Source organism: Clupea harengus, chromosome 14 (assembly GCF_900700415.2).
Source record: "Clupea harengus chromosome 14, Ch_v2.0.2, whole genome shotgun sequence".
Lineage (NCBI taxonomy): Eukaryota > Metazoa > Chordata > Actinopteri > Clupeiformes > Clupeidae > Clupea > Clupea harengus.
In genome coordinates this window covers 22,389,699-22,409,138 of record NC_045165.1, presented here as the reverse complement: position 1 = coordinate 22,409,138, position 19,440 = coordinate 22,389,699, and the positions used below count along the sequence as shown (strand labels likewise).

Below are 19,440 nucleotides of genomic sequence, written 5' to 3'. Positions count from 1 at the left end.
AAAAAAATATTGAAGTCAATGAGTGAAGCGGTCTTTGTGTCTGCTGTGTGACTGCAGTGGTGGTGGGGTGCCCTGAAGGTCTTGGCTGTGGTAGCATCTGACCCTCACCTCCGCTGTCCCACCCTGGGGAGCGCGGCTCACCGAGTCAGCCTCCGCGGCAGAGCCACTGCCGCCAAGAGAGATGAACCCGGCAGAGACACCATGACAGATGGCCCTGACCTCCGCTGTGTTCTTGTACAAGCGCCCAGGGAACCAAGAGGGGGTGGGGGTGGGGGTTGTGGAGGGGAGATTCTCTTTTCTGAGCGCTTCCCGATTGGAGAAGCTTTGTAGTCCTGCTTCCTTTTTCCTGTTGCCAACAGCCTTCTAGTCAGTCTCTACCTCTGCAAGAGGAGAGCCATTGACCCCCGGTCCTGTGAGGGGGGGAACAAAAGGCACGGGCCGTGATGGAACAGGCCCTAGGTCAGCGCTAGTCTCCAGGAGAAGGTGACATAACCACCTCCGTGCAGGACAAAAAGTTTTTGCAGAGCAGTGGAAATTCCCTTCAGCAAGAACATCCAGTACACTCATTTCAAAACCTGTGCTGACTGCGGAACGACCTTTGCTGATTGGCAGTTCAGCACTGCATGTTTTAAAGCACTAAAACAAAAGCAACAGGGGGTGAAAACCGCCCAATGGATCAACACTATCTAATTACTCACCATCAAGATCATTTATCAGAAGCGCTGCCTGGACCAGAAATGGTATCTTGGATGCCTCCAACCCTAACCGTGGTCTTTTCACCCTCCTCTTATCTGGTAGGCGTTACAAGAGCCTCCGCTCCTGCACCCAGAGACTCAGGAAGAGCTTCTTCCACAGCACCACTCTAATAGCATCATTGCACTCATTACTGCACTTTAGGCAAGGCAAGCTTATTTATATAGCGCATTTTATTCAATGTGATTTACATAAATAAAAGCAAACGCAACATCCAAAGTAAGATAAAATGCTTAAGAGTGAAAAACAATAAAGTTCAAAAATATAATTCAAAGAAAGTACATAAAATAGAATACAAATCTGTGATTAAAATAAAGTAATACAATTTGAAGGTAAATAATATAATTCAAATAAAGTAATACAATTTGAAGGTAAATAATATAATTCAAATAAAGTAATACAATTTGAAGGTAAATAATATAATTCAAAGAAAGTACAAAGTACATAGAGTAGAAAAAAAAGTAGCACCGCCTGTGTGTTTATCTCTGAACACTGAATAAGCCCAAGACTTCACTGGATCCATGGATCTAAGAGCTCCACTTCATTTATATTATTTAAATATATCAGAGATGTATTCAGGGCCTAAACCATTCACTGATTTATAGACTAGTAGCAGCACAATCTATTCTGTAACTAACTGGAGGCCAGTGTAAAGATTTTAGAACTGGAGTAATGTGCTCTTGGTCTGTTGTCTTGGTCCTGGATAAAACTCTAGCAGCAGCAGCATTTAGCTGCATTCTATTTTGGAAGTCCAGTTAAACCATTATTTCAGTAGTCCAGTCAATTGTAAATGAAAGCATGGCTGAGCTTCCCATGGTCTTACTGGGACACCAAAACTGGCAATGTTTTTAAGATGATATAAGGCTCTTTTGGTGATAGCTTTGATATGGCTGGTAAAGGTGAATGCCAAGATTTCAGCATTTTTTTTTTGGTGCCAAACACAATACTCTCTGTTTTGTCCTGAAGAACATTTTTGTCCTGAAGAACATTTTGGCTCATCCAATCTTTGATTTGGTCTTAACATTAACATAGTGAGTCTATTGGGCTCTAGTCATCTGGTGAGAGAGCCAGATATATCTGTGTATCATCATAACTATGGTGATCAATATTGTTGTTCTGTAGAATTTGGCCCAAAGCCAGTGTATAGATATTGAACAGGAGAGGTCTGAGAACTGATCCCTAGGGTATTCTGCATGTCATAGCCACCCGATCAGATTAATGCTTTCTTGGCTTTGTACCCATACTCTGCACAATGACAATAAAGTTGAATCTTATCTAATCTAATCAAATACACACCTGCCGCTCCCACTAGCCATCCAGACTATGCACTATATAGTTCTGTGGTTCGATGGTACGTTTCCCGAAAATGTTGTTGGACAACAATCATTATTGAATGACAGAGAGAATATGATTTTGAACACTCTCTCTCCATGGTTATCAACAATGCCCACGGGAAACATAATTATCGTCATAAACTGAAACTGAAACTAAGACAAAACTAATGGAAAACTAATACAAATAAAATAAGTTTGTTAACAACCTTAATACCTTAGGACCTACACCCGTTAACTAATGGAAGTAGTTCTTATTATCATGAGAAGAAGGCAGATATGTCAGGGAGGAAACGTGTGAGTTCTGTATGTGACTACTTTGAATTTAATAGTGAAAGCTGTACAAGTGAATGCACTGTAAATTCAGGTAACAGCAACTGTGATGATTAATGAAAGCTGAACAGAAATTCAGATTGAATACAAACTTAATACAAATTAAATGCAAGGTCACTTGAATGTCAAATGATTCAAAATTGTATAACCTTACAGCAAATTCATTACTTTTAAGTTGAACAGTAGGGTATTTGCTGAAATTAGAGTTACAGTTTAGATTTACTTTATTAAAAATGCAGGTCCCACAGTAGATACCCAATGCAATCTTATTTTAATCTCAATACCTCATATGTCAACATTTATTTGTGATGACAAACTCAATCCTCCTTGGCATGGAGGATACCAGTGATGCACATATTTCTGGAGAGGTGTTTTTCAGCTGTTCTTTGCTGGAGGGGTTGTGTTGCTTGACCTTTCTTTTTAAAAAAAAGGTGTGCTGTTGGATTCAAGTCAGGCAACATACTTGGGGAGGTCATAGCTTTTACTTTTTTTTCCTTCTTTAGAGACTCTTGCGTGATTTTGCAAGTGTGCTTTGGATCATCATCATACTGGACTATTCCTCTTCTGCCAAGCTTCTGGAGACTGGGAGTCATCTGGTCAGCCAGCATTTTGGTATATCCATAGACATTTATGGTGCCATCCATAAATGTCATCTCCCCAACACTTTTTGCACTCATGCAGCCCGTATCACACTCCTACCTCCGTGCTTCACTGTCGGGCAATGCATTCACACTGGCAGTCCTGGCCAGGTTCACGCCAGGCATGCTGGATCCCATCTGAGCCGAACAAATTCATCTTGGTCTCCTCTGACCAAAGAATGTGCTCCCAATATTCATCAAGCTCCTTTTCATGTTCTTTAGCAAAGTTTAATCTTGCAGTTTTGTGCCAAGAGCCAGCAAGGTTTTTTTTCTTGGACGCCGTCCATAGAGGTTGATGCTATGCAATGTCCTTCGCACTGTCTAAGCTGTCAGAGAAACTCTGATTACCATTGATAACCTCGTGCCAAGTCTGAAGCACTTGCCCGTTAGTGGTACTGTGGCTCGTTCTATACCTCTTGATTACTGCTGCAACCGTGTTTTGGCTGATTTTTAGTTCCTGTATCCTTTTCCATCATTGTCTCACAATCTAATTTTTTCAATTCTCTGGCAATTATTTTTCATATGGAGACATGATTTACATAGACACAGCCCATAGGTCCAAAACTAAGAAAGTTTTGGTGTTCACAGGTCATTCTATAACCATGTTCATGCAATTGGGCTAATTGGAAATCACAGGTGCACTCAATTTTGTTTGAATGATCGCAGGTTTTCTAACTTGTGGTTTGTTACACTCCTAAACTCATCAAAGATACATCTCCATTTAGTTTAGTTCATTTGATGGACATTCTTTTGTAGTATCAGGTTCATATGACTTCATCTATGTCCCAACCATACACGGTAAAAAGGTCATCCCAAAAAGTCCAAATATCAGAACTTAGCTTAAATCAAATGTCTTACACCAATACACCATTACTCAATATTGCATTAAATTGACTACATTTCTTTTTAACTGAATGTTTAACAGATACGCAGTTAACAAAGAATTGAAGGATGGGCAAAATATGTTATTTGAAAATACAACTGAATAAAGAAGAGAAATTCTGTATAGTCTGTGAATAGGCCTCATATATTTATTTGATTTTGTTGTTTACGTTTACTGTTGTGTAACTTGTTATGCGTTACTGCTTTATATTAATTATGCTAGGAGATTCACATTACTATTAATAAATGGCATAACTATTATAATAATGTGATCACACAATGGGGGTGGCACCACACAGCAGTTCCGCATAGGGCACCCAAATGGCCAGCAGCAAGTGTTAGAACTGTACCCGGTCTCCCTGCTTTTGACAGCTCTGTGTTTTTATTTGTTGGATAGAACACATGGGATAGTCAGACAGTATCCTATGTAGGATAGCTCTTTTTTCAGCCAGTTGATTTCTAGTCTGAGAGAATTGTCAGCATCATATCTCAGTATCGTATCTCAGTATCTATTCATATCATGGTATCGGTCACTTTTCCAGACACCAAGTGGCCTACAAGTACTGAGACATGACCAAATTTACACTGAACCGATATGCCTGCTTCCTCTGTCAACCAGTCCCTGCAAGCCTGCTGTGGGTCCTGGGGCTTAAGCCCCACCTACCCCCTTTGTTAATCAGGCTCTGCTTGAAGGTGGAGGAGAGGGAGGCTCGCCTCTAAGACCTGGCCCCCATCCAAGGCATGGTTACCCTGATGGTCCTCAAAGGGTGTGCAAGACTTTGGTATTTACAGACCTTGAGATGCCTCACTGAAATACACCATCAACAAGAGCATGACACTATACAAGCTTCAACTGTTAACGGACAAATGCAAAGAAATATTTGAAACATCTCACATTCCCACCCTTAACACGCTTTGATCTCCAACCCCATTTCTGACTTTGTGGCCGAACGGTTCTGCCTTGCGCCTGATCTCCATTTCTTTATCCGCTGGAGTCAGCCTTTAAAGAAAAAAAATCAAAATAATTGAAAAGCTCCATCGGCATCACGTTTACATCTACAGATCTTTCCGCCGCCCCCACTCGAAGCCCTTCCTTGCAGAGAGGGTTTGCCACGGCTGCCAGATGCATGCTGGGAAATAAGAGGCCGACTGGTTAGCGGTGCGGGGCAGTGGGGGCACACTGAGCAACACATGTCCACATTTGTGAGGCAGCCTGATAACACGCTAAAGAGGCCAGGGAGGCCTGCTCTGCTGCATGTTTTTTTTTTCTTTTGGCCCGATAAGCTTTCAGTCGCTGAGGAGAGAAGCCTTTTCCTTTTGCTTAGTAAGGACTGCATTTCCCAAAAGCTTTGTTGTGCTGTGACCATCAATAAATCAACTATTTGGAACGCTCTCACTTTTTAAGTCTCAATGGCCAGAGCACAACACTGCTTTTGGGAATAACAGCCAAGTATGAATGACTATTCTGAAGGCTCAGTGTCACACTTGTGTTCGGTTAATGTGACTGTAAGTCTCTGCCTGGTGGGTGACCTCGTGATTGTAGCTTGTGTGGAGCTGTGTCATACTGTGCAGACCTTAATTTGACAGTATGTGTTTCGCTTGAGATGCTGTATGTACAAAAGGCCAAGAAGGCTTCTAGCACATTCTGACACCCTTCTTGTTAGTGTTCCCACAATATGTGAGTTAACTGTGGAAAATGGAGCAGTAGACATCGGGAGGGTCACTGCTTCAAGCCAGCTGTTATTATTCACCTGCCTCAGATGTCTTGCGTAAGGCCTTTTTATTTCAGCTTTGGCCACAGTGATGTTCCTATGTAGGAAATGCTGATGAGATTGGTTGTGTTTGTTTTATTGATCTTTTAAGGAAGCAGCATTTTCTGAGATACGAATAAGGCGATGAAGAGTGCGCTACTGAGATAAAAGAAAAGAAAACAATCTGGGGATAGCAGTATGATAAGAACAGTCTGCCACATGCTACTGTTGTGCAAAGTCACACGCTGATTACTGGAGCATTTCTCTCACACTTTTTTTTGTTGGTTTTCCCAGAAAACTCTTGTCAGTTGAGAGAGATACATGTGTGATAATTAGAAATTGCATGAGTGGGTCTGTTGTAGTGTGTGGCGTGCAGGGGATAGTGATATGGCCGCTGTGAGTGTTTGCCTTATTAAATCCGCACGCTTCCCTTGTCTCTGGCTCCCTGGACGTCCCCCTTTAGGCGGTACATTGCTGAGACAGCTGCCTCTCAACGAGGAAGGCAAACGGGGACAGATCATTCGATCGTGGCCCAATCCATCACAGGCTCTGCCTCCATTTAGCCTTGTGTCAGGATGAAGTTCCCAAGTCAAATACTCAGTTTAAATCGTTCAGTCTGAGTTGTTCAAGAGCAAGCAAGGTACTCGGGGGGTGGGGGTGGACCGGGGTGGGGTGGGGGTTGCAGTATGTGTGTTTCTCCAAGGGTGCTGTAGGGACACTCTCTGACCGAGCTGCTGAGTATACCGGCTCCCAGAGAGTGTAAAAACTCAGCGTCTGTTTTGATTTATCCACAATAGCCAACATTGATAAAAAAGATCTTCAAATAAACGGGTTGTGATTTCGAAGGAATGACCACTTAATAGCAAGCCCCAAAAATCGTGGGTGGATGCTGACATATTGGGAATATAATTTTCTTCAGGCCTTAAAATCGCAATCAATCATGCTGAGCAGTTTTAGTGCCAGGCCGAATGGGTCTGTTGCGTCCGAGGCATTAAGCCGTTGATTGGAATCATATTTAGCAGCAGCGGTGCAGATGCAGATTTATGCAGTGAATCCTGGGCATGTTTCACATATGGGTTTTGATGTGCTCAGCTGTAATTAAAGCCAACAACACTTCGCCAGAAGATGATGACTTCGTACTGTGGGACCTTAAATCTCTTCCTCTGCAGTCACTGGGGAATACCACCTGGAGAGCAGGGCACATCCCCACTGAGCTCTCTGAGGTGGAAGTGCACTGCTGTGGAGTTATATTGCGCTATATTGAGCTAAGTTGCATAATTGTGTCATAGACCTTCTGTTATTGTGGCAGTTCATTTCTTTAAAAAAGTTTTGGTGTTAAGTAAACAACCAACACCAAAAGTGAACAGTATACATAGTGCAAGTTTACTATGGATTAGCATAGATATGGCAAAACCATGCAAATAATTTGTTTTTTATTTGTATTTATCTCAAAGCACTAGAATGATTTATATATATATATATATATATATATATATATATATATATACTGACTGACTGGTTATATAGACACTGACTGACTGGTTCTCTACAATGTTTTCAACTTGTTGTGATCTTTATCTGAGGGCAAAGATGGAAGAGCTATCTCCAATTGTTTTTGTTAATATGGAGAGGTCAATTCATACACTGCATGTTAAACAAGGGTGTCCTGTCTCTGTTGTACACATGCCAGAGTAGTGGGCGACTTATCGGGGCAGATCCGATGCTGGGATGACGCAGATGGACGGCTCCTATGAGCTCCAGGTGTTTATTCCCAGGAGGCATTCAATCTTCCCGCCCGGGCTAACAGAGATGCAGCTCCGATTTTTATCCTTTCCGATGGAAATGGACGTCAGGGCCACTAAACTTGAACCACAGCAAACCATCTGTGAAACGGCGACACAAATCCATTTTTTACCTGCTTTAGTCTCCGCAAATAGGGGCCCTAAATCAAGTTACTACACCCCCCCCCCCCCCCGCCCCCACCCCCACTCCCACTTTCCCCCAAGGCTAACCGCATCAGTGCTGGGCTTGGCCCTCCGTTATCCTAATACCCACCAGGAGGCCCAAAGTGGCCCCAAACTTGACACTTGATGCTACTCCCCGGCTTATGCTGCTTTTCTCCTTTCTGACTTTCCACAGTCTCTAATCTCTTAAGCAGCACCCTTCCGTCCTCCTTTTGTGTGTGTGGCTTACGTGGTGTCCCTGCCCTGTGGTATGGCCCCGGCGATCGGGCGATCGGGAGAGATTTGCAATGTGGCCGTGGTTGGCCATGCGGACGCCATTAACTTTAATCATTGGAGACTCATGCCCCGCGGCCACTTCTCTGGGAGTAAGCGCAACCAGCTGCCAGCCAAGGGAGATCTATCAGAACCGACAACCAGGGGGTGGGTGGCTGGGGGGAGGGGGGTCCACCATGCAGAGCTTACTGCTGTGATGATTGTTTGCGTTTGTTTTTGGTGATGACAACTTGTTCAACATCTGATTGATCGTATCTTCCAGCAATAAAGTATTTTTTGAGTTATTATTCAGTTCAGGGCAGGTAATCTGCGTAAAGCCATGTCAATATTTACAGACTGATTTCATACCATTGTCTGTGATGACCAAATAAGAGCATAAGGGCCAGCTATTGTCTAACTGGTCACTTGTGACGTCGTCTTTGTCATAGCACTGTACTTCACTGTTCACTTGAACTCGTTTCCCAAGGTTTCCCGACAAACACTTCCTAACCTGCACCTTTTGTTTCTATCTCTGTGTGTGTGTGTGTGTGTGTGTGTGTGTGTGTGTGTGTGTGTGGTGAGTGTGCCCTAATCTCTGACGCACGTTGTTGCTTTGTGTGTCACCTCTCATGAGGGGGATGTGAGTGGTGAAATGGTTTTGTGGAAAACATAGAAATCACAGCCATCCACCACTCAGGCTGCGGCGAGCCTGCTTAAACAGACAGACAGCACCATTACATTAGCACCACAAGGCTTTTGTTATTTATTAGCTGCGTTCGCGCGAGGTCACTAACCACCACCTCTGCTGCTGTCATTTTCTCGGCGTGCGTCCAGTGAGAATGATAAGAGAGGAACGCTTTCAGAACCGGACCATAACTCTCCAGAACAGGATCAGAACCTTAACACTGTTAATCCAGTAGCTAAAGAAGCCAAGTATATTTCTGATGGATGTTTGTTTCATGCGGTGACATGATATGAAATGATTGACCCAGTCTTTAGTATGAACTTTTATCTTTTGTCTGTCATAACCGAAGGCGGTGGGTAGCACTATATTGGATGTCCTCAGCTGGATGGTTTGTGCACTGATGCGATGAAGAAGAGCTTTGCACTTGGAATAGATGTGGAATGGAATTCTCAGGCATCCCTCAGTGGAGACAAGTGGCACAGTGGCCTTTCAGTGTGTGTGTGTGTGTGTATGTGTGTGTGTGTGTGTGTGTGTGTGTGTGTGTGTGTTTGGACATGTGCATGTGTTCCTGTGTGTGTGGGCGTGTGGGTGGGTGGATGGTGGTCAGCTGGGATATCCATGGCCGGCTGCACACCGCTACCTCTCTGTCCACAGGGCGCACACATTTTGGGCCTGTTGAACATCTGTAAAGTCAGTGGGATTCAGCGCCTCGGCACAAGCCAAGCAGAGAAGAGCAGAGCAGAGCAGAGCTGAGCAGAGCAGAGCAGAGCTGAGCAGAGCAGAGCAGAGAAGAGCCCTGAACCGAATCCCACCACAGAATGCTGCAGTGCTGCTCAATAATGTGGCGAGTGTAATTCCCTTTCAGGTTGTGTGTTATGTAATACCACCTCAACCGTCACTCTGCCCCTCTACTGCACACCACTGCTGCGCACTCAACGCTACTCCACCACTCTTTACTCAACCCCACCGCTTGACAGTTATGTTGCAGGTGTCCCACTATACAAGGAGTGGCACCTGATGCCTTACATTCATTCAGTCTCCTCTTTGAGCTCAAGTGCAGTCGTACGATAGATATACGATGGTATCTTTATGCGAGCTCTCCTGCGCGCCAGACATGAGCAACAGATTTCCGAGGTGAGAAATTTGAGGCAAGACAGCACCCTTGGGACGAGGGATGATCAAAGCTCCTTCATAATTAAACAATACAGAATGTAACTGGGGCGCATTAAGTCTGCAAACTTCTGCACGGGCATTAGCACGGTGCATTTGCATATGCCGAGGGAGAGGTGCACACAGACTCGCTCAGAAACACCTCTGCCTCGCCGCATTGTCATGGCAACCGAATGTGTGACTCTCATGTCGGGGCGAATGCAGATTCTGCCTTAACACTGTCTTTATCTCCCCGCGCTTGTACGACTGCCTGGTTACATTTCCTGAAGCCGTGTCCTGCCATTATGGACCAGATTCCTTCTACCCCCCCAATCCCCACCCCTTCTTACAGTTAAGCCCCCACCTGCACCCCCTCATAAACTCACAAACCAAGGAAGTGCTCTAGTAATCTGTGCTCTACGGCCTAAAATGAGCTGTACTGCTGATGGTTGCTAGGTTACTAAGGATAGAACCTGTCTCCTTGGATTCCCTCAGCCATGTTTAACATAGTCTGTTATTAGCTGTCAGATTGCTACGCTACACTTTCCTGTCTCCAGGCGAGAAAATGGAAGTTAAATCTTTACCTGAAGAGTCCACAGAAAAAATTCCATGGGAAATTAGCCCTATAATTGGAAGCTTGGAATGCACGACTAAAGTTTGTTTGATTTTCTTTGAGCAGAAATAGCGGAACATGGTAGCACATGATTCTTTCTCGTGATTCTTTATACATTTGGCTGATAGCAAGTGTGACTGCAGGATCACATGCAAGGTTAATTACTATGCAGTAACTAGCACATTTAGATAATATATGGCCTTTCATACTGGACCAACTAAACACATTTGGAGCAGGTTTGGAGCACATACGCTAATATTCTCCATAAACCACCCTATAAACAGTAAAGAATTAATCACAATCCACTGAAAGATGTAAACTGCAGTCTGGAGACTCATTAACAGACTTAGGCAGTGGGCCCCATCAGAAATAATAAAGCTTCTCTGGACAACAGCAGTCCTCTCCCACATCTGGTGCCCCCTCCGTTCCCTGGCATGGGTGACCGTGGCGGCAGGTGTGTGGACGGCAAGCCGGAGGTGCCCATTACTCATCAGTAAGTGGATGTGAGCGATCAGAGAGGACGCGGTGCGCTGGGCCAGAGACAAGAGACAATGGAGGAGACAGATGGAGGTCTTCGCGTCTAATGATTCAGTCCAAATGGTCTGAAGCGTGTATTTAGATCAAACATGCCTTTGGTGGCTCTGAAAGCCGACGAACAGCTGAAAGTCCCAATCTTTCTTTCACCCTCTTGCTCTCTGTCTGTGCATAGTAATGTCCTTGACAAGCTGAGTTGTGTATTGGTGTGTACACACACACACACACACACACACACACACACACACACACAGATATACAGTACATGCCTGGTCCTCCATGCTCATGTCTGCATTTCCCTGCTGATGCTTCTGAGCCATACTCCCATTGTAGACACACACACACACACACACACACACACACACACACACACACACACACACACACACACACACACACACACACACAGAGCGGGAGAGACACTCTCATCTACAGTGGCTGGAGGGTGAATCATCTGGAGCTCCAGTATGTCTGCCCTTGGTGACTTATGAGCCTCCTGCTCTCACAACCCTGCGGATGGGGTCGGTAATGAGCAGCCCTCACTTCACACACAACTCTCTGACTGGGACGCTGACATAATCAGGAAGAACATCTTAAATAAACGGCCTTTCTGAATTAGGGACTCCCGGTCGGTACTGCACTGGCCATTCAGACAGAGTAGCACTGGACAACCAATTGGCTCCGGCTAAATGACTGCACTGACGACAGTACCAGTGTGTGTTAGGTCATTCTGACGTTAAATCTGATGTCTGTTCCAGTCTAGTCTCTCATCACCTGCATGGATCACCTGTGTTTTCTCTTTGAATATTTTAAATACATGCAAACGGTGTTGACTAGGCCAGACTGCTAGCATACCTGCTTTGCAACAATAATCTGAATTTGCTTAGAAGGGTTCACTCATGTGGTTGAGGTTACCTGTCAGGTAATGCTTTTTGCATGGCATGATTTCCTACGTTCCCGAATGGCGAGTATTATTCCTCTGTCGCTCCTTGGCCCGCCGTCTAACCCTTTAAATGCAGCAGAATGTGCGGGAGACACGGGAGCCAGGGGGAGCAGGCGGCGGAAGTGTCTGTCGCGGCCAGGCCGATGGATCACTCTGTCTCAAGCCTAATCTGGGAGGTTTAGGCTTTAATGCGGTCACAGACAGTTGAGCTTAGCGCTTCCGTAGCCCCTCTCGGCTTGGTGCTCACTATCTGGACCGGTGCCGAAGGGCCCTCTGACTCAGCCGGTATTCTCTCTCTCGTGTGCGACCGCCACCCACCCCCCGCCGCCGCCGCCAGTGCCGCCGCTGCTACTGCCACCAACGCTTTTGTCACCGGAACACACAAGCACAGAGAGAACCCGGCGTGTTCTGTTGTCCTTGTTCCTGTGTTCCCTTTGAGCGAGGCGGAGCAGAGCAGTGAGACCGGTCCGGGTGTAGAGCGCCGATCACATTTCACGCGGCGCTCCACGAAACACCTATTCATGGCGCCCCGGGCCGAGAGTGACGGAGAGAGGGAAAGTGAGAGGGAGAGAGACAGAAAGGGGAGAGGGAGTGAGAACGGGAAGAGAGAAGACAGTCCCCTTGGTTTGAGGCCGATGCCAGAGACTGTCAATATGGCCGTCCATGGGGCAAACGCTCCTTGATAGATGTACCAATAAGACATAAGGGTGTTCGTCCGTGAAGGAGGCCATCAATAATGAAGCTCCCTCTTTCCACCTCTGCCTCAGTGCCATACGGCCCGAGCCTCCCAATGCCATCAGCACCTCTCTCTCTCTCCCCCCTCTCTCTCCATCTCTCTCTCTCTCTCTCTCTCTCTTTCTCTCTAACTCACTCACTCTGTCTCAGTCTCTCACTCTCTCTCTCCCCTCTCTCTCTCCATCTCTCTCTCTCCCTCACTTTCTCTATAAGTCACTCACTCTGTCTCTTTCTCTGTCTCTTTCTCTCTCTCTCTCTCTTAGTCACTTCCTCTCCCTAGCTCACCCACTCTCTCTCTCACTCTCTGTTTCTGTCTCTCTCTGTGACATACATATACACACAGACACAGACAGACACACACACACACACACACACACACACACACACACATACAGACATCACACTTTGCCATGTGGTGATGGACCTATGCGGCGAAGAGAGGCATAAATCTGCACTGGTGCCCCAGGGGCTGATGGGAAAAAGATGTGAGAGTTTATGGTGCCTCCAACCCCCTCTACAGAAGGTGAGCTTTGTAATAATAACACCCCTCTGTATTTATACTGCTCTTCTTTTATTCAATGTGGTTTAGCCTGAAGTGTTTCACTCACATGTCTTTTTAGAGGACAAAAAAGGATATTTTCAGCCACTGAAGCGCTAGGGAAAAAACCAAAGGAGAATAATGAAAGATCGATGCGCAAGGTGCTTTGGATGCAGTGGAGGGCAGCACATTGAAGTGAAGTGAGAGCTTTGAACAGCAAGATAGTTTCAGACTTGCAGTGTCATTAAGCCACATTTGAAGAAACAAAGCATGTTTTTCTTAGTTCCTTCTGTTGATCGTTATAACTGCATGTTCTCGCTTTCATTGTGTTGAGTTTGCATTCAATGTTAAGGCATCAGGCTCACAGTGGCGTCATTCACAGTCAATCAAGGACTCCCTCATTTGTGGTTGATCCACCTGTGATGTCATAACCCCCCCACCTCAATTTTCTAGCGAGACACTCTATGGTTATGTGCCAAAATCACCTATTGTAGAGAACCGTCATTCCGAGGCCAGATCATGCCCGCCATCCTCCTACGTGATGAGGGCCACTCTCTGAATGCCCACCCCCTCCTCCACTGACGTCAGGAGTGCTTCCATCACCTTCAAGGCTAAAGCAGCTTGCTCACAGAAGCCTCTCTCTCTCTCTCTCTCTCTGTCTCTCTGTTTCTCAGTGAGCATGCTGTCGAAAATGTCAGACTGCAGTGATTTCTTCTTAGAAGCCTCAGCCTCTGGCAGGATCAATGTGTTATCAGTACTATCATTAACGTGAGAATTGACTTACATATATATATACAGTATATATATATATTTTTACATCACATGACTTTCACATGAAAGTCACATGATTTTGCTCTGCCTATGATGACAGACATGCTACTTCCTGTCTTTATTAGGTTCTTTTCTTGTGTTGTGCATTTTCTTTTTGACACCTTTTCCATAGCTTGCAGGAATGAGTGTAAACTGCCAGCAGTGATGTGGTATATCTCATTATAAATGAGCTTTGTACAGTGGAACCCCCAAAGAAAATTGCAGGCTTGATCTTTGCCCATGATTCTTGTTAGTTGAAATGTACTGTGTTGGGATTTGCATTACCAAGCCCCAGCACAGCAGCCCTTACACAGACCTAGACTGCCGTGGCACATTGCTTAGTATAAAATCAATCATTCCCGTCAGATGATATGCATTACTCCAACTCGCAGAAGCTGATGTGGACATTGGGGCTCCATTGGGACCCTCCCAGTGAGGTAGTTTCCTGTTGACGCAGTGTAATTAGCCCCGGCACATGGCGACCGTATAAGGCACCATGATCTCTAACCGCGGCTCTGAGAAACGCCTCCTCAGCTCCGGAGGGAAGCGGTCAGGGCAGCTCAGGGACGATGGCAGTTAGATGAAGGTAAAGCTCAAATCAATGTCCGTCCACAGGTGCAATTCAGGCCATTAGAAAGTAAACTGCAAGTGTGTGTGTGTGTGTGTGTGTGTGTGTGTGTGTGTATTTGTGTAAGTAAATCACAGCTATTGATTGCCACACAAATTGTCCTAAATTAACAGATACCATTATTTGCCTATGAGCATGCCAATGTTATTAGTTAGAGTAAGACAACACAATGTATTCATCCAGGATTTAATATAACTTGACTTCTCTGGTATCTCTTAACTAGCTCTAGCTCTGCTCTCTAGGTATGTTCAGTCATGACAGTGTCAACCATGGAATATTCTAGATGTATTTGATGTATTTAAGCAAACGACAATGAAGCTATGTATTGCACAGTGGATGCAGCTTTTGTCGGTCCAGGCAACATCTTAAGTGGTGAACAATGACTGTCTTTCATGGCAAAAGAGAGGAAACACAGAACGGAGCAGAAAGTTTGGTTTTCCACAGTTCCTTTGCTGAGATGATTTCATCAGGTTTCACCCACTTCACCCAGGCTAAAGAAAGGCACAGTGCTTGCGAAAAGACAAGAACAGAAACCCAATTAGCGCCTCTTACTCTCACTCCCCCCTCATTCTTTGAATGGCCTTACTGCAAAATATGACAGAGAGATATTGTGTGTGTGTGTGTGTGTGTGTGTGTGTGTGTGTTTTGTGCGTGTCTGTGCAAATGCAGAAAATGTGTTGATGCTGCAGTGAACATTGCTAGAGCATATTATCAAATTAGCACAAAAACTGTGGTGATGTTGGTGCTTAATTAGAAGTTCATTGCCAGTTTCAACATCATTGCATCATTACACATCTGGGTCACACTTTGCATTTGGATGGTCTCATATAGATTATCTACAGATGCTCAGATTCTAAACAAACTATCTGTTAACTACAATTTATGGTTAAGGTTAGGGTTAGGGTTAGGGGTAGGGTTTGGTTAAGGTGATGTTCAGTGAACAATTAGAAAGACTGAACTTGAATTTCAACCAGCCATCTGTAAATTCTCTGTAGGCGGACTGTCCAAATAAAGTGTTACCCACGTCTGTATAACCAATTACAGCGTAATTCTTTTTTTTTTCTGCAAGGATGCATTGCAGCATCACACGTATCACTGGGCCTGCCACTGTGTTGTGAGGGTATGTGTTCTGATGTCCTGCTGTAGTGTACAGCTGATTGTGGTGACGTTCTGTGTCATTTGTTTCTGTAATGTCCGTACTCCCAGTACAGGAAGCACATAGGTAGTAGTGGTGATGCAATCCTGCATGGTAGGTTACCTAGCAACCAAACACACACACACACACACACACACACACACACACACACACACACACACACACACACACACACAAACATACGTCATCAAGGCATGGAAGAGAAACTCACTGGACTGCGGTTGTGTGCATTGTGTGAGCAGTGCAAGCCTCGATGGCTAAAAGTGGTCAATTGGTCAAACATAATCAGAGCTCATTCAAGTAAATGCCTGTAAATACTGCAGGGCATCGCCTCTTTAGCCGACTGCAGGCTCTTGCTGCCTCAGCTTCTTTGAAGAGGGAAGCAACAAGCAACATTCTGCCCAGGAGCTGAGCTGAAAAGGGATTACAGGAAGTGTGTGTGAGTGTGTGTATGTGTGTGTGTGTGTGTGTGTGTGTGTGTGTGTGTGTGCATGTGCGCACGTGTGCATGCATGTACTTCTGTGTTTTGTGTGTATGTGTGTGCAAGCATGCACGATTGTTTTTTTTTTGAGTGTGCACATTGGATAGGAGTATAGCTTGAGATTGATGTAGTGCTTAACAAAAGTGAATCGAAGGACTGTACTTCTGCCGGTGAGCAGGACTAATGAAACCCATTGCCTTGACTCTCTAGATATATACAGCTGGGGAATGGAGAGCTGAGCAAAGTAATTAACCCAGTAAATTTCCACCATTTAGCTCCCTACTTGGGGGTTAGGACCGTGGACGTAAACTCGCTTGAGGGCTGCACAAAAATCACTAAGCAGCTAGCAGATTTATAGCAGCAGGCATTTATTATTTTGCATTAGCATCATTAAAGTGGGTGACAAATATGGAACTGGGTAGACAAAGCACAACATTATCACTACGAAACGCTGAGATGCTCGTCGTTGTGACGCCGGAGGATGTTTAAATTTCTCCCCTACATTAATCTCTCTGTCAGGGAGCGCTGCGTTTCACAGGCAGCAAGTCCCGTGGATGTGTGGGCGTTTACAACTGTGTGAGGGTACGGATGGGAGACACTCGAGATGTGTGCTTCTGGCTGTGTGTGTGTGTGTGTGTGTGTGTGTGTGTGGCTGCATGAAGCACAACAAAATGATTCACTGGTACCTGCCAAAACAACTCATGAGGTCATGACTCATGACAATACCTCACAGGTGTTGCATTGTTAATACTGTCCTTTTTTTGATAGGTGCCACTCAAACTTGGCAATGACACTGGCTCTGACTAAGACTAATGTGGCATGTTTTTTTTTCTCTCCAACATCTGCCTACCACACTTAGCTTCAGTGCAAGGGTTGCGAGGTTGTTGTTAGCCCAATTAAGCAGCTAATTGATTTAGTTAGCTATCGCGAGCGGCCATTGTAGCGGGGCACTGGAGGGGGAACCTGAGGAGGGGCGGGCCTGTTCCGTGTCATACAGCAAACAGGACAAGACAAGAGCGCTCGTGAGTGCTCATCACCGCGTATAATTATCTGTGGCTGTGCACCAATTATAAAGGCTTCTGTCAGACTGAGATGGAAAACAGAGCGAATTAATCATGTCTGTTTGTGTGTGGGAATCCACGCCATCTTGATGCCTAACTGAGCAGTGCGGTTGGTTGTTGGAAGAACCATCTCTGTGTGTTACAAATGGCCTGGGTATGCTTGGAGTTCTCTATCTCATTGTTCATTGATGTTCTGTATGTATAATACATATTGCTCGATTCAAACAGCATACTGAAATATGTTTCTGTGTGATTTCATTCTTGCGTCACATTATAGGTGGTTTATGAGACTTCAAATCATAGATTCTCCTCTTTATGATCAGACATTGCCATAATGCTTACAGCACACAGCTGAAACCTACTCTGCCCACGCTGGGAGAATCCTGATGGTAATCTCTTGTCTCTGTTTGTTCTGGTTCCTGTTTGTAGAATCACAGTGTACACTGTGTGGTGAGCCGGAAGGTGAGTGTGCCCAGTCTTTCCACCTTACCTCATCATCATCAACATCATCATCATCAACGCTTCGGCTGATTCTCACTGCTCTCCGGCAGGGGAGGGGAGGGAAGGGGATTGGATAGTAGTCTGTGTAGGCGAATGAGCATTGCTGAACACCCCATCAGCCTTCGCTTCTCCCAGTTCATCACTTAACATCTGGCCGCCTCTCATGACCCTGTGGTGGGAAACCATAGCCACCGGCAATTAATATGGCTTTCATCCCTCATTGAACCGTCCGCTTGTGGAGGGGCTGCATGTGTCGTGATCTGTGGTGGCTGTTGCCGTTCCTGTGCTCATTCAGTCTCCTCCGGTTTTTAGTCTGTCTCTTCCTCCCTTTCTCTCTCTGCCTCTCCCTCTCCTGTATCTATCTGTTTGTAGCTCTTTTTTTCTCTCTTTCTTCTTCTCGGCTTCACTGCATTCTGCTCTCTCTTTTCTCTCCTCTTTGTACATCCTTTGTACACCCTTTTCCCCGTGTCTTCCATTTTCTAATTCTCAAATGCTTTTATTCTCCTTTTCCTTCTCCTCATCTCTTCTTTGTCCTTTCTTTCTCTCACCCTCTCTTTCTCATTCTCCTTGTGGAAGTACTCTGCTCACGGATGAGTTCTTCCTTCACTGCTGTCTGTGGATGCTGGTGCTGCTCAGCTCTGCCCTTCTCTCTCTCTCTCTCTCTCTCTCTCTCTCCCTCTCTCTATCTCTCTCCCGCTCTCCCTCTCTCTCGGTTACTCAGTGACATGCTCTCCTTGTGACACACATCACATACAACACCCAGTGCAGCAGTAACAACTCCGACAAAACAGACCCACAATATCCTCCCCGGTGGCTCCCAGAGAGATGGGAGACTGCAGCACACTGCACACAGGATGACGGGAGGGGGTCAAATCATTACAATGAGGAATGAAAATGGCAAATATAAATACAGAAATAGCATTGGCAGGGCCCTGGCTCATAACCTTGCCAGGATGTTGCTATATACATCCCCAAGTCATCTGAGTGATTCCTCATGGTCAAAATCAATAGAGCTCTTGGTTGGCTTCTGATTGGATTAAGACGTAATGGAATTGACTGGACGAGCTGTGTCTGTGACCCTGCAGCTGGGGGAGAGAGGAGAAGAGAGGAGATGAACGGAGATGAAAGGAGAGGAGAGAAAAGAAAAGAAAAAAAGGGGCAGATGAAATAATGGAAAGGAGGGAAGGGGAGGCAAGAAGAGAGGAGAGGATGGGAGATGTGAGGAGAAGTGAGGAGAGGAGAGGTAGGGAGAGAAGAGAAAGTAAGGGGAGAGGAGAGGTAGGGAGAGGTGGGGAGAGAAGAGAAAGTAAGGGGAGAGGAGAGGAGAGGAGAAGTAGGGAGAGGTGGGGAGAGAAGAGACAGTAAGGGGAGAGGAGGTGAGGACAGGAGAGGAGAGGAGAGGTAGGGAGAGAAGAGAAAGTAAGGGGAGAGGAGAGGTGATGAGAGGACCCAGGGGAGAGCACTCCCTCACAGATGGGATCGGGCCTTCAGCCTCCCTCAGCGCCTCTGGACTCTCCTCTGTGTGCCGTATGTCTGTTTGGGTGTTTATGTGCGGGTGGGTGAGGGAGAGGGGGAGAAAAGGGAGTGGACTTTGCCCTCTCAGAGATAATAAGCATATTTGTGAAGGATTATTTGAGCATAAAATGTGTTTGTGTGTGTGTACATGAGTTTGTGGATGCAAGGGCGTGTTTGAAAGTGAGTG

At 45.5% G+C, this 19,440-nt stretch overlaps 1 protein-coding gene across 6 annotated transcripts in view; it reads left to right on the top strand.

Moving 5' to 3' along the window:
- dlgap2a (discs, large (Drosophila) homolog-associated protein 2a) overlaps window positions 1–19,440 on the top strand; it is a 162,831-nt gene that overhangs the window by 56,960 nt on the left and 86,431 nt on the right. For 5 of the 6 annotated variants that reach the window (XM_031580156.2, XM_031580154.2, XM_031580153.2 and 2 more), the window contains exon 3: window positions 17,667–17,699. The exons of the other annotated variant lie outside the window; for it this stretch is intronic. In XM_031580156.2, coding sequence (XP_031436016.1) covers window positions 17,667–17,699 — 33 coding nt within the window. The remainder of the gene's footprint in view (window positions 1–17,666; window positions 17,700–19,440) is intronic. 6 annotated transcript variants of the gene reach the window in all.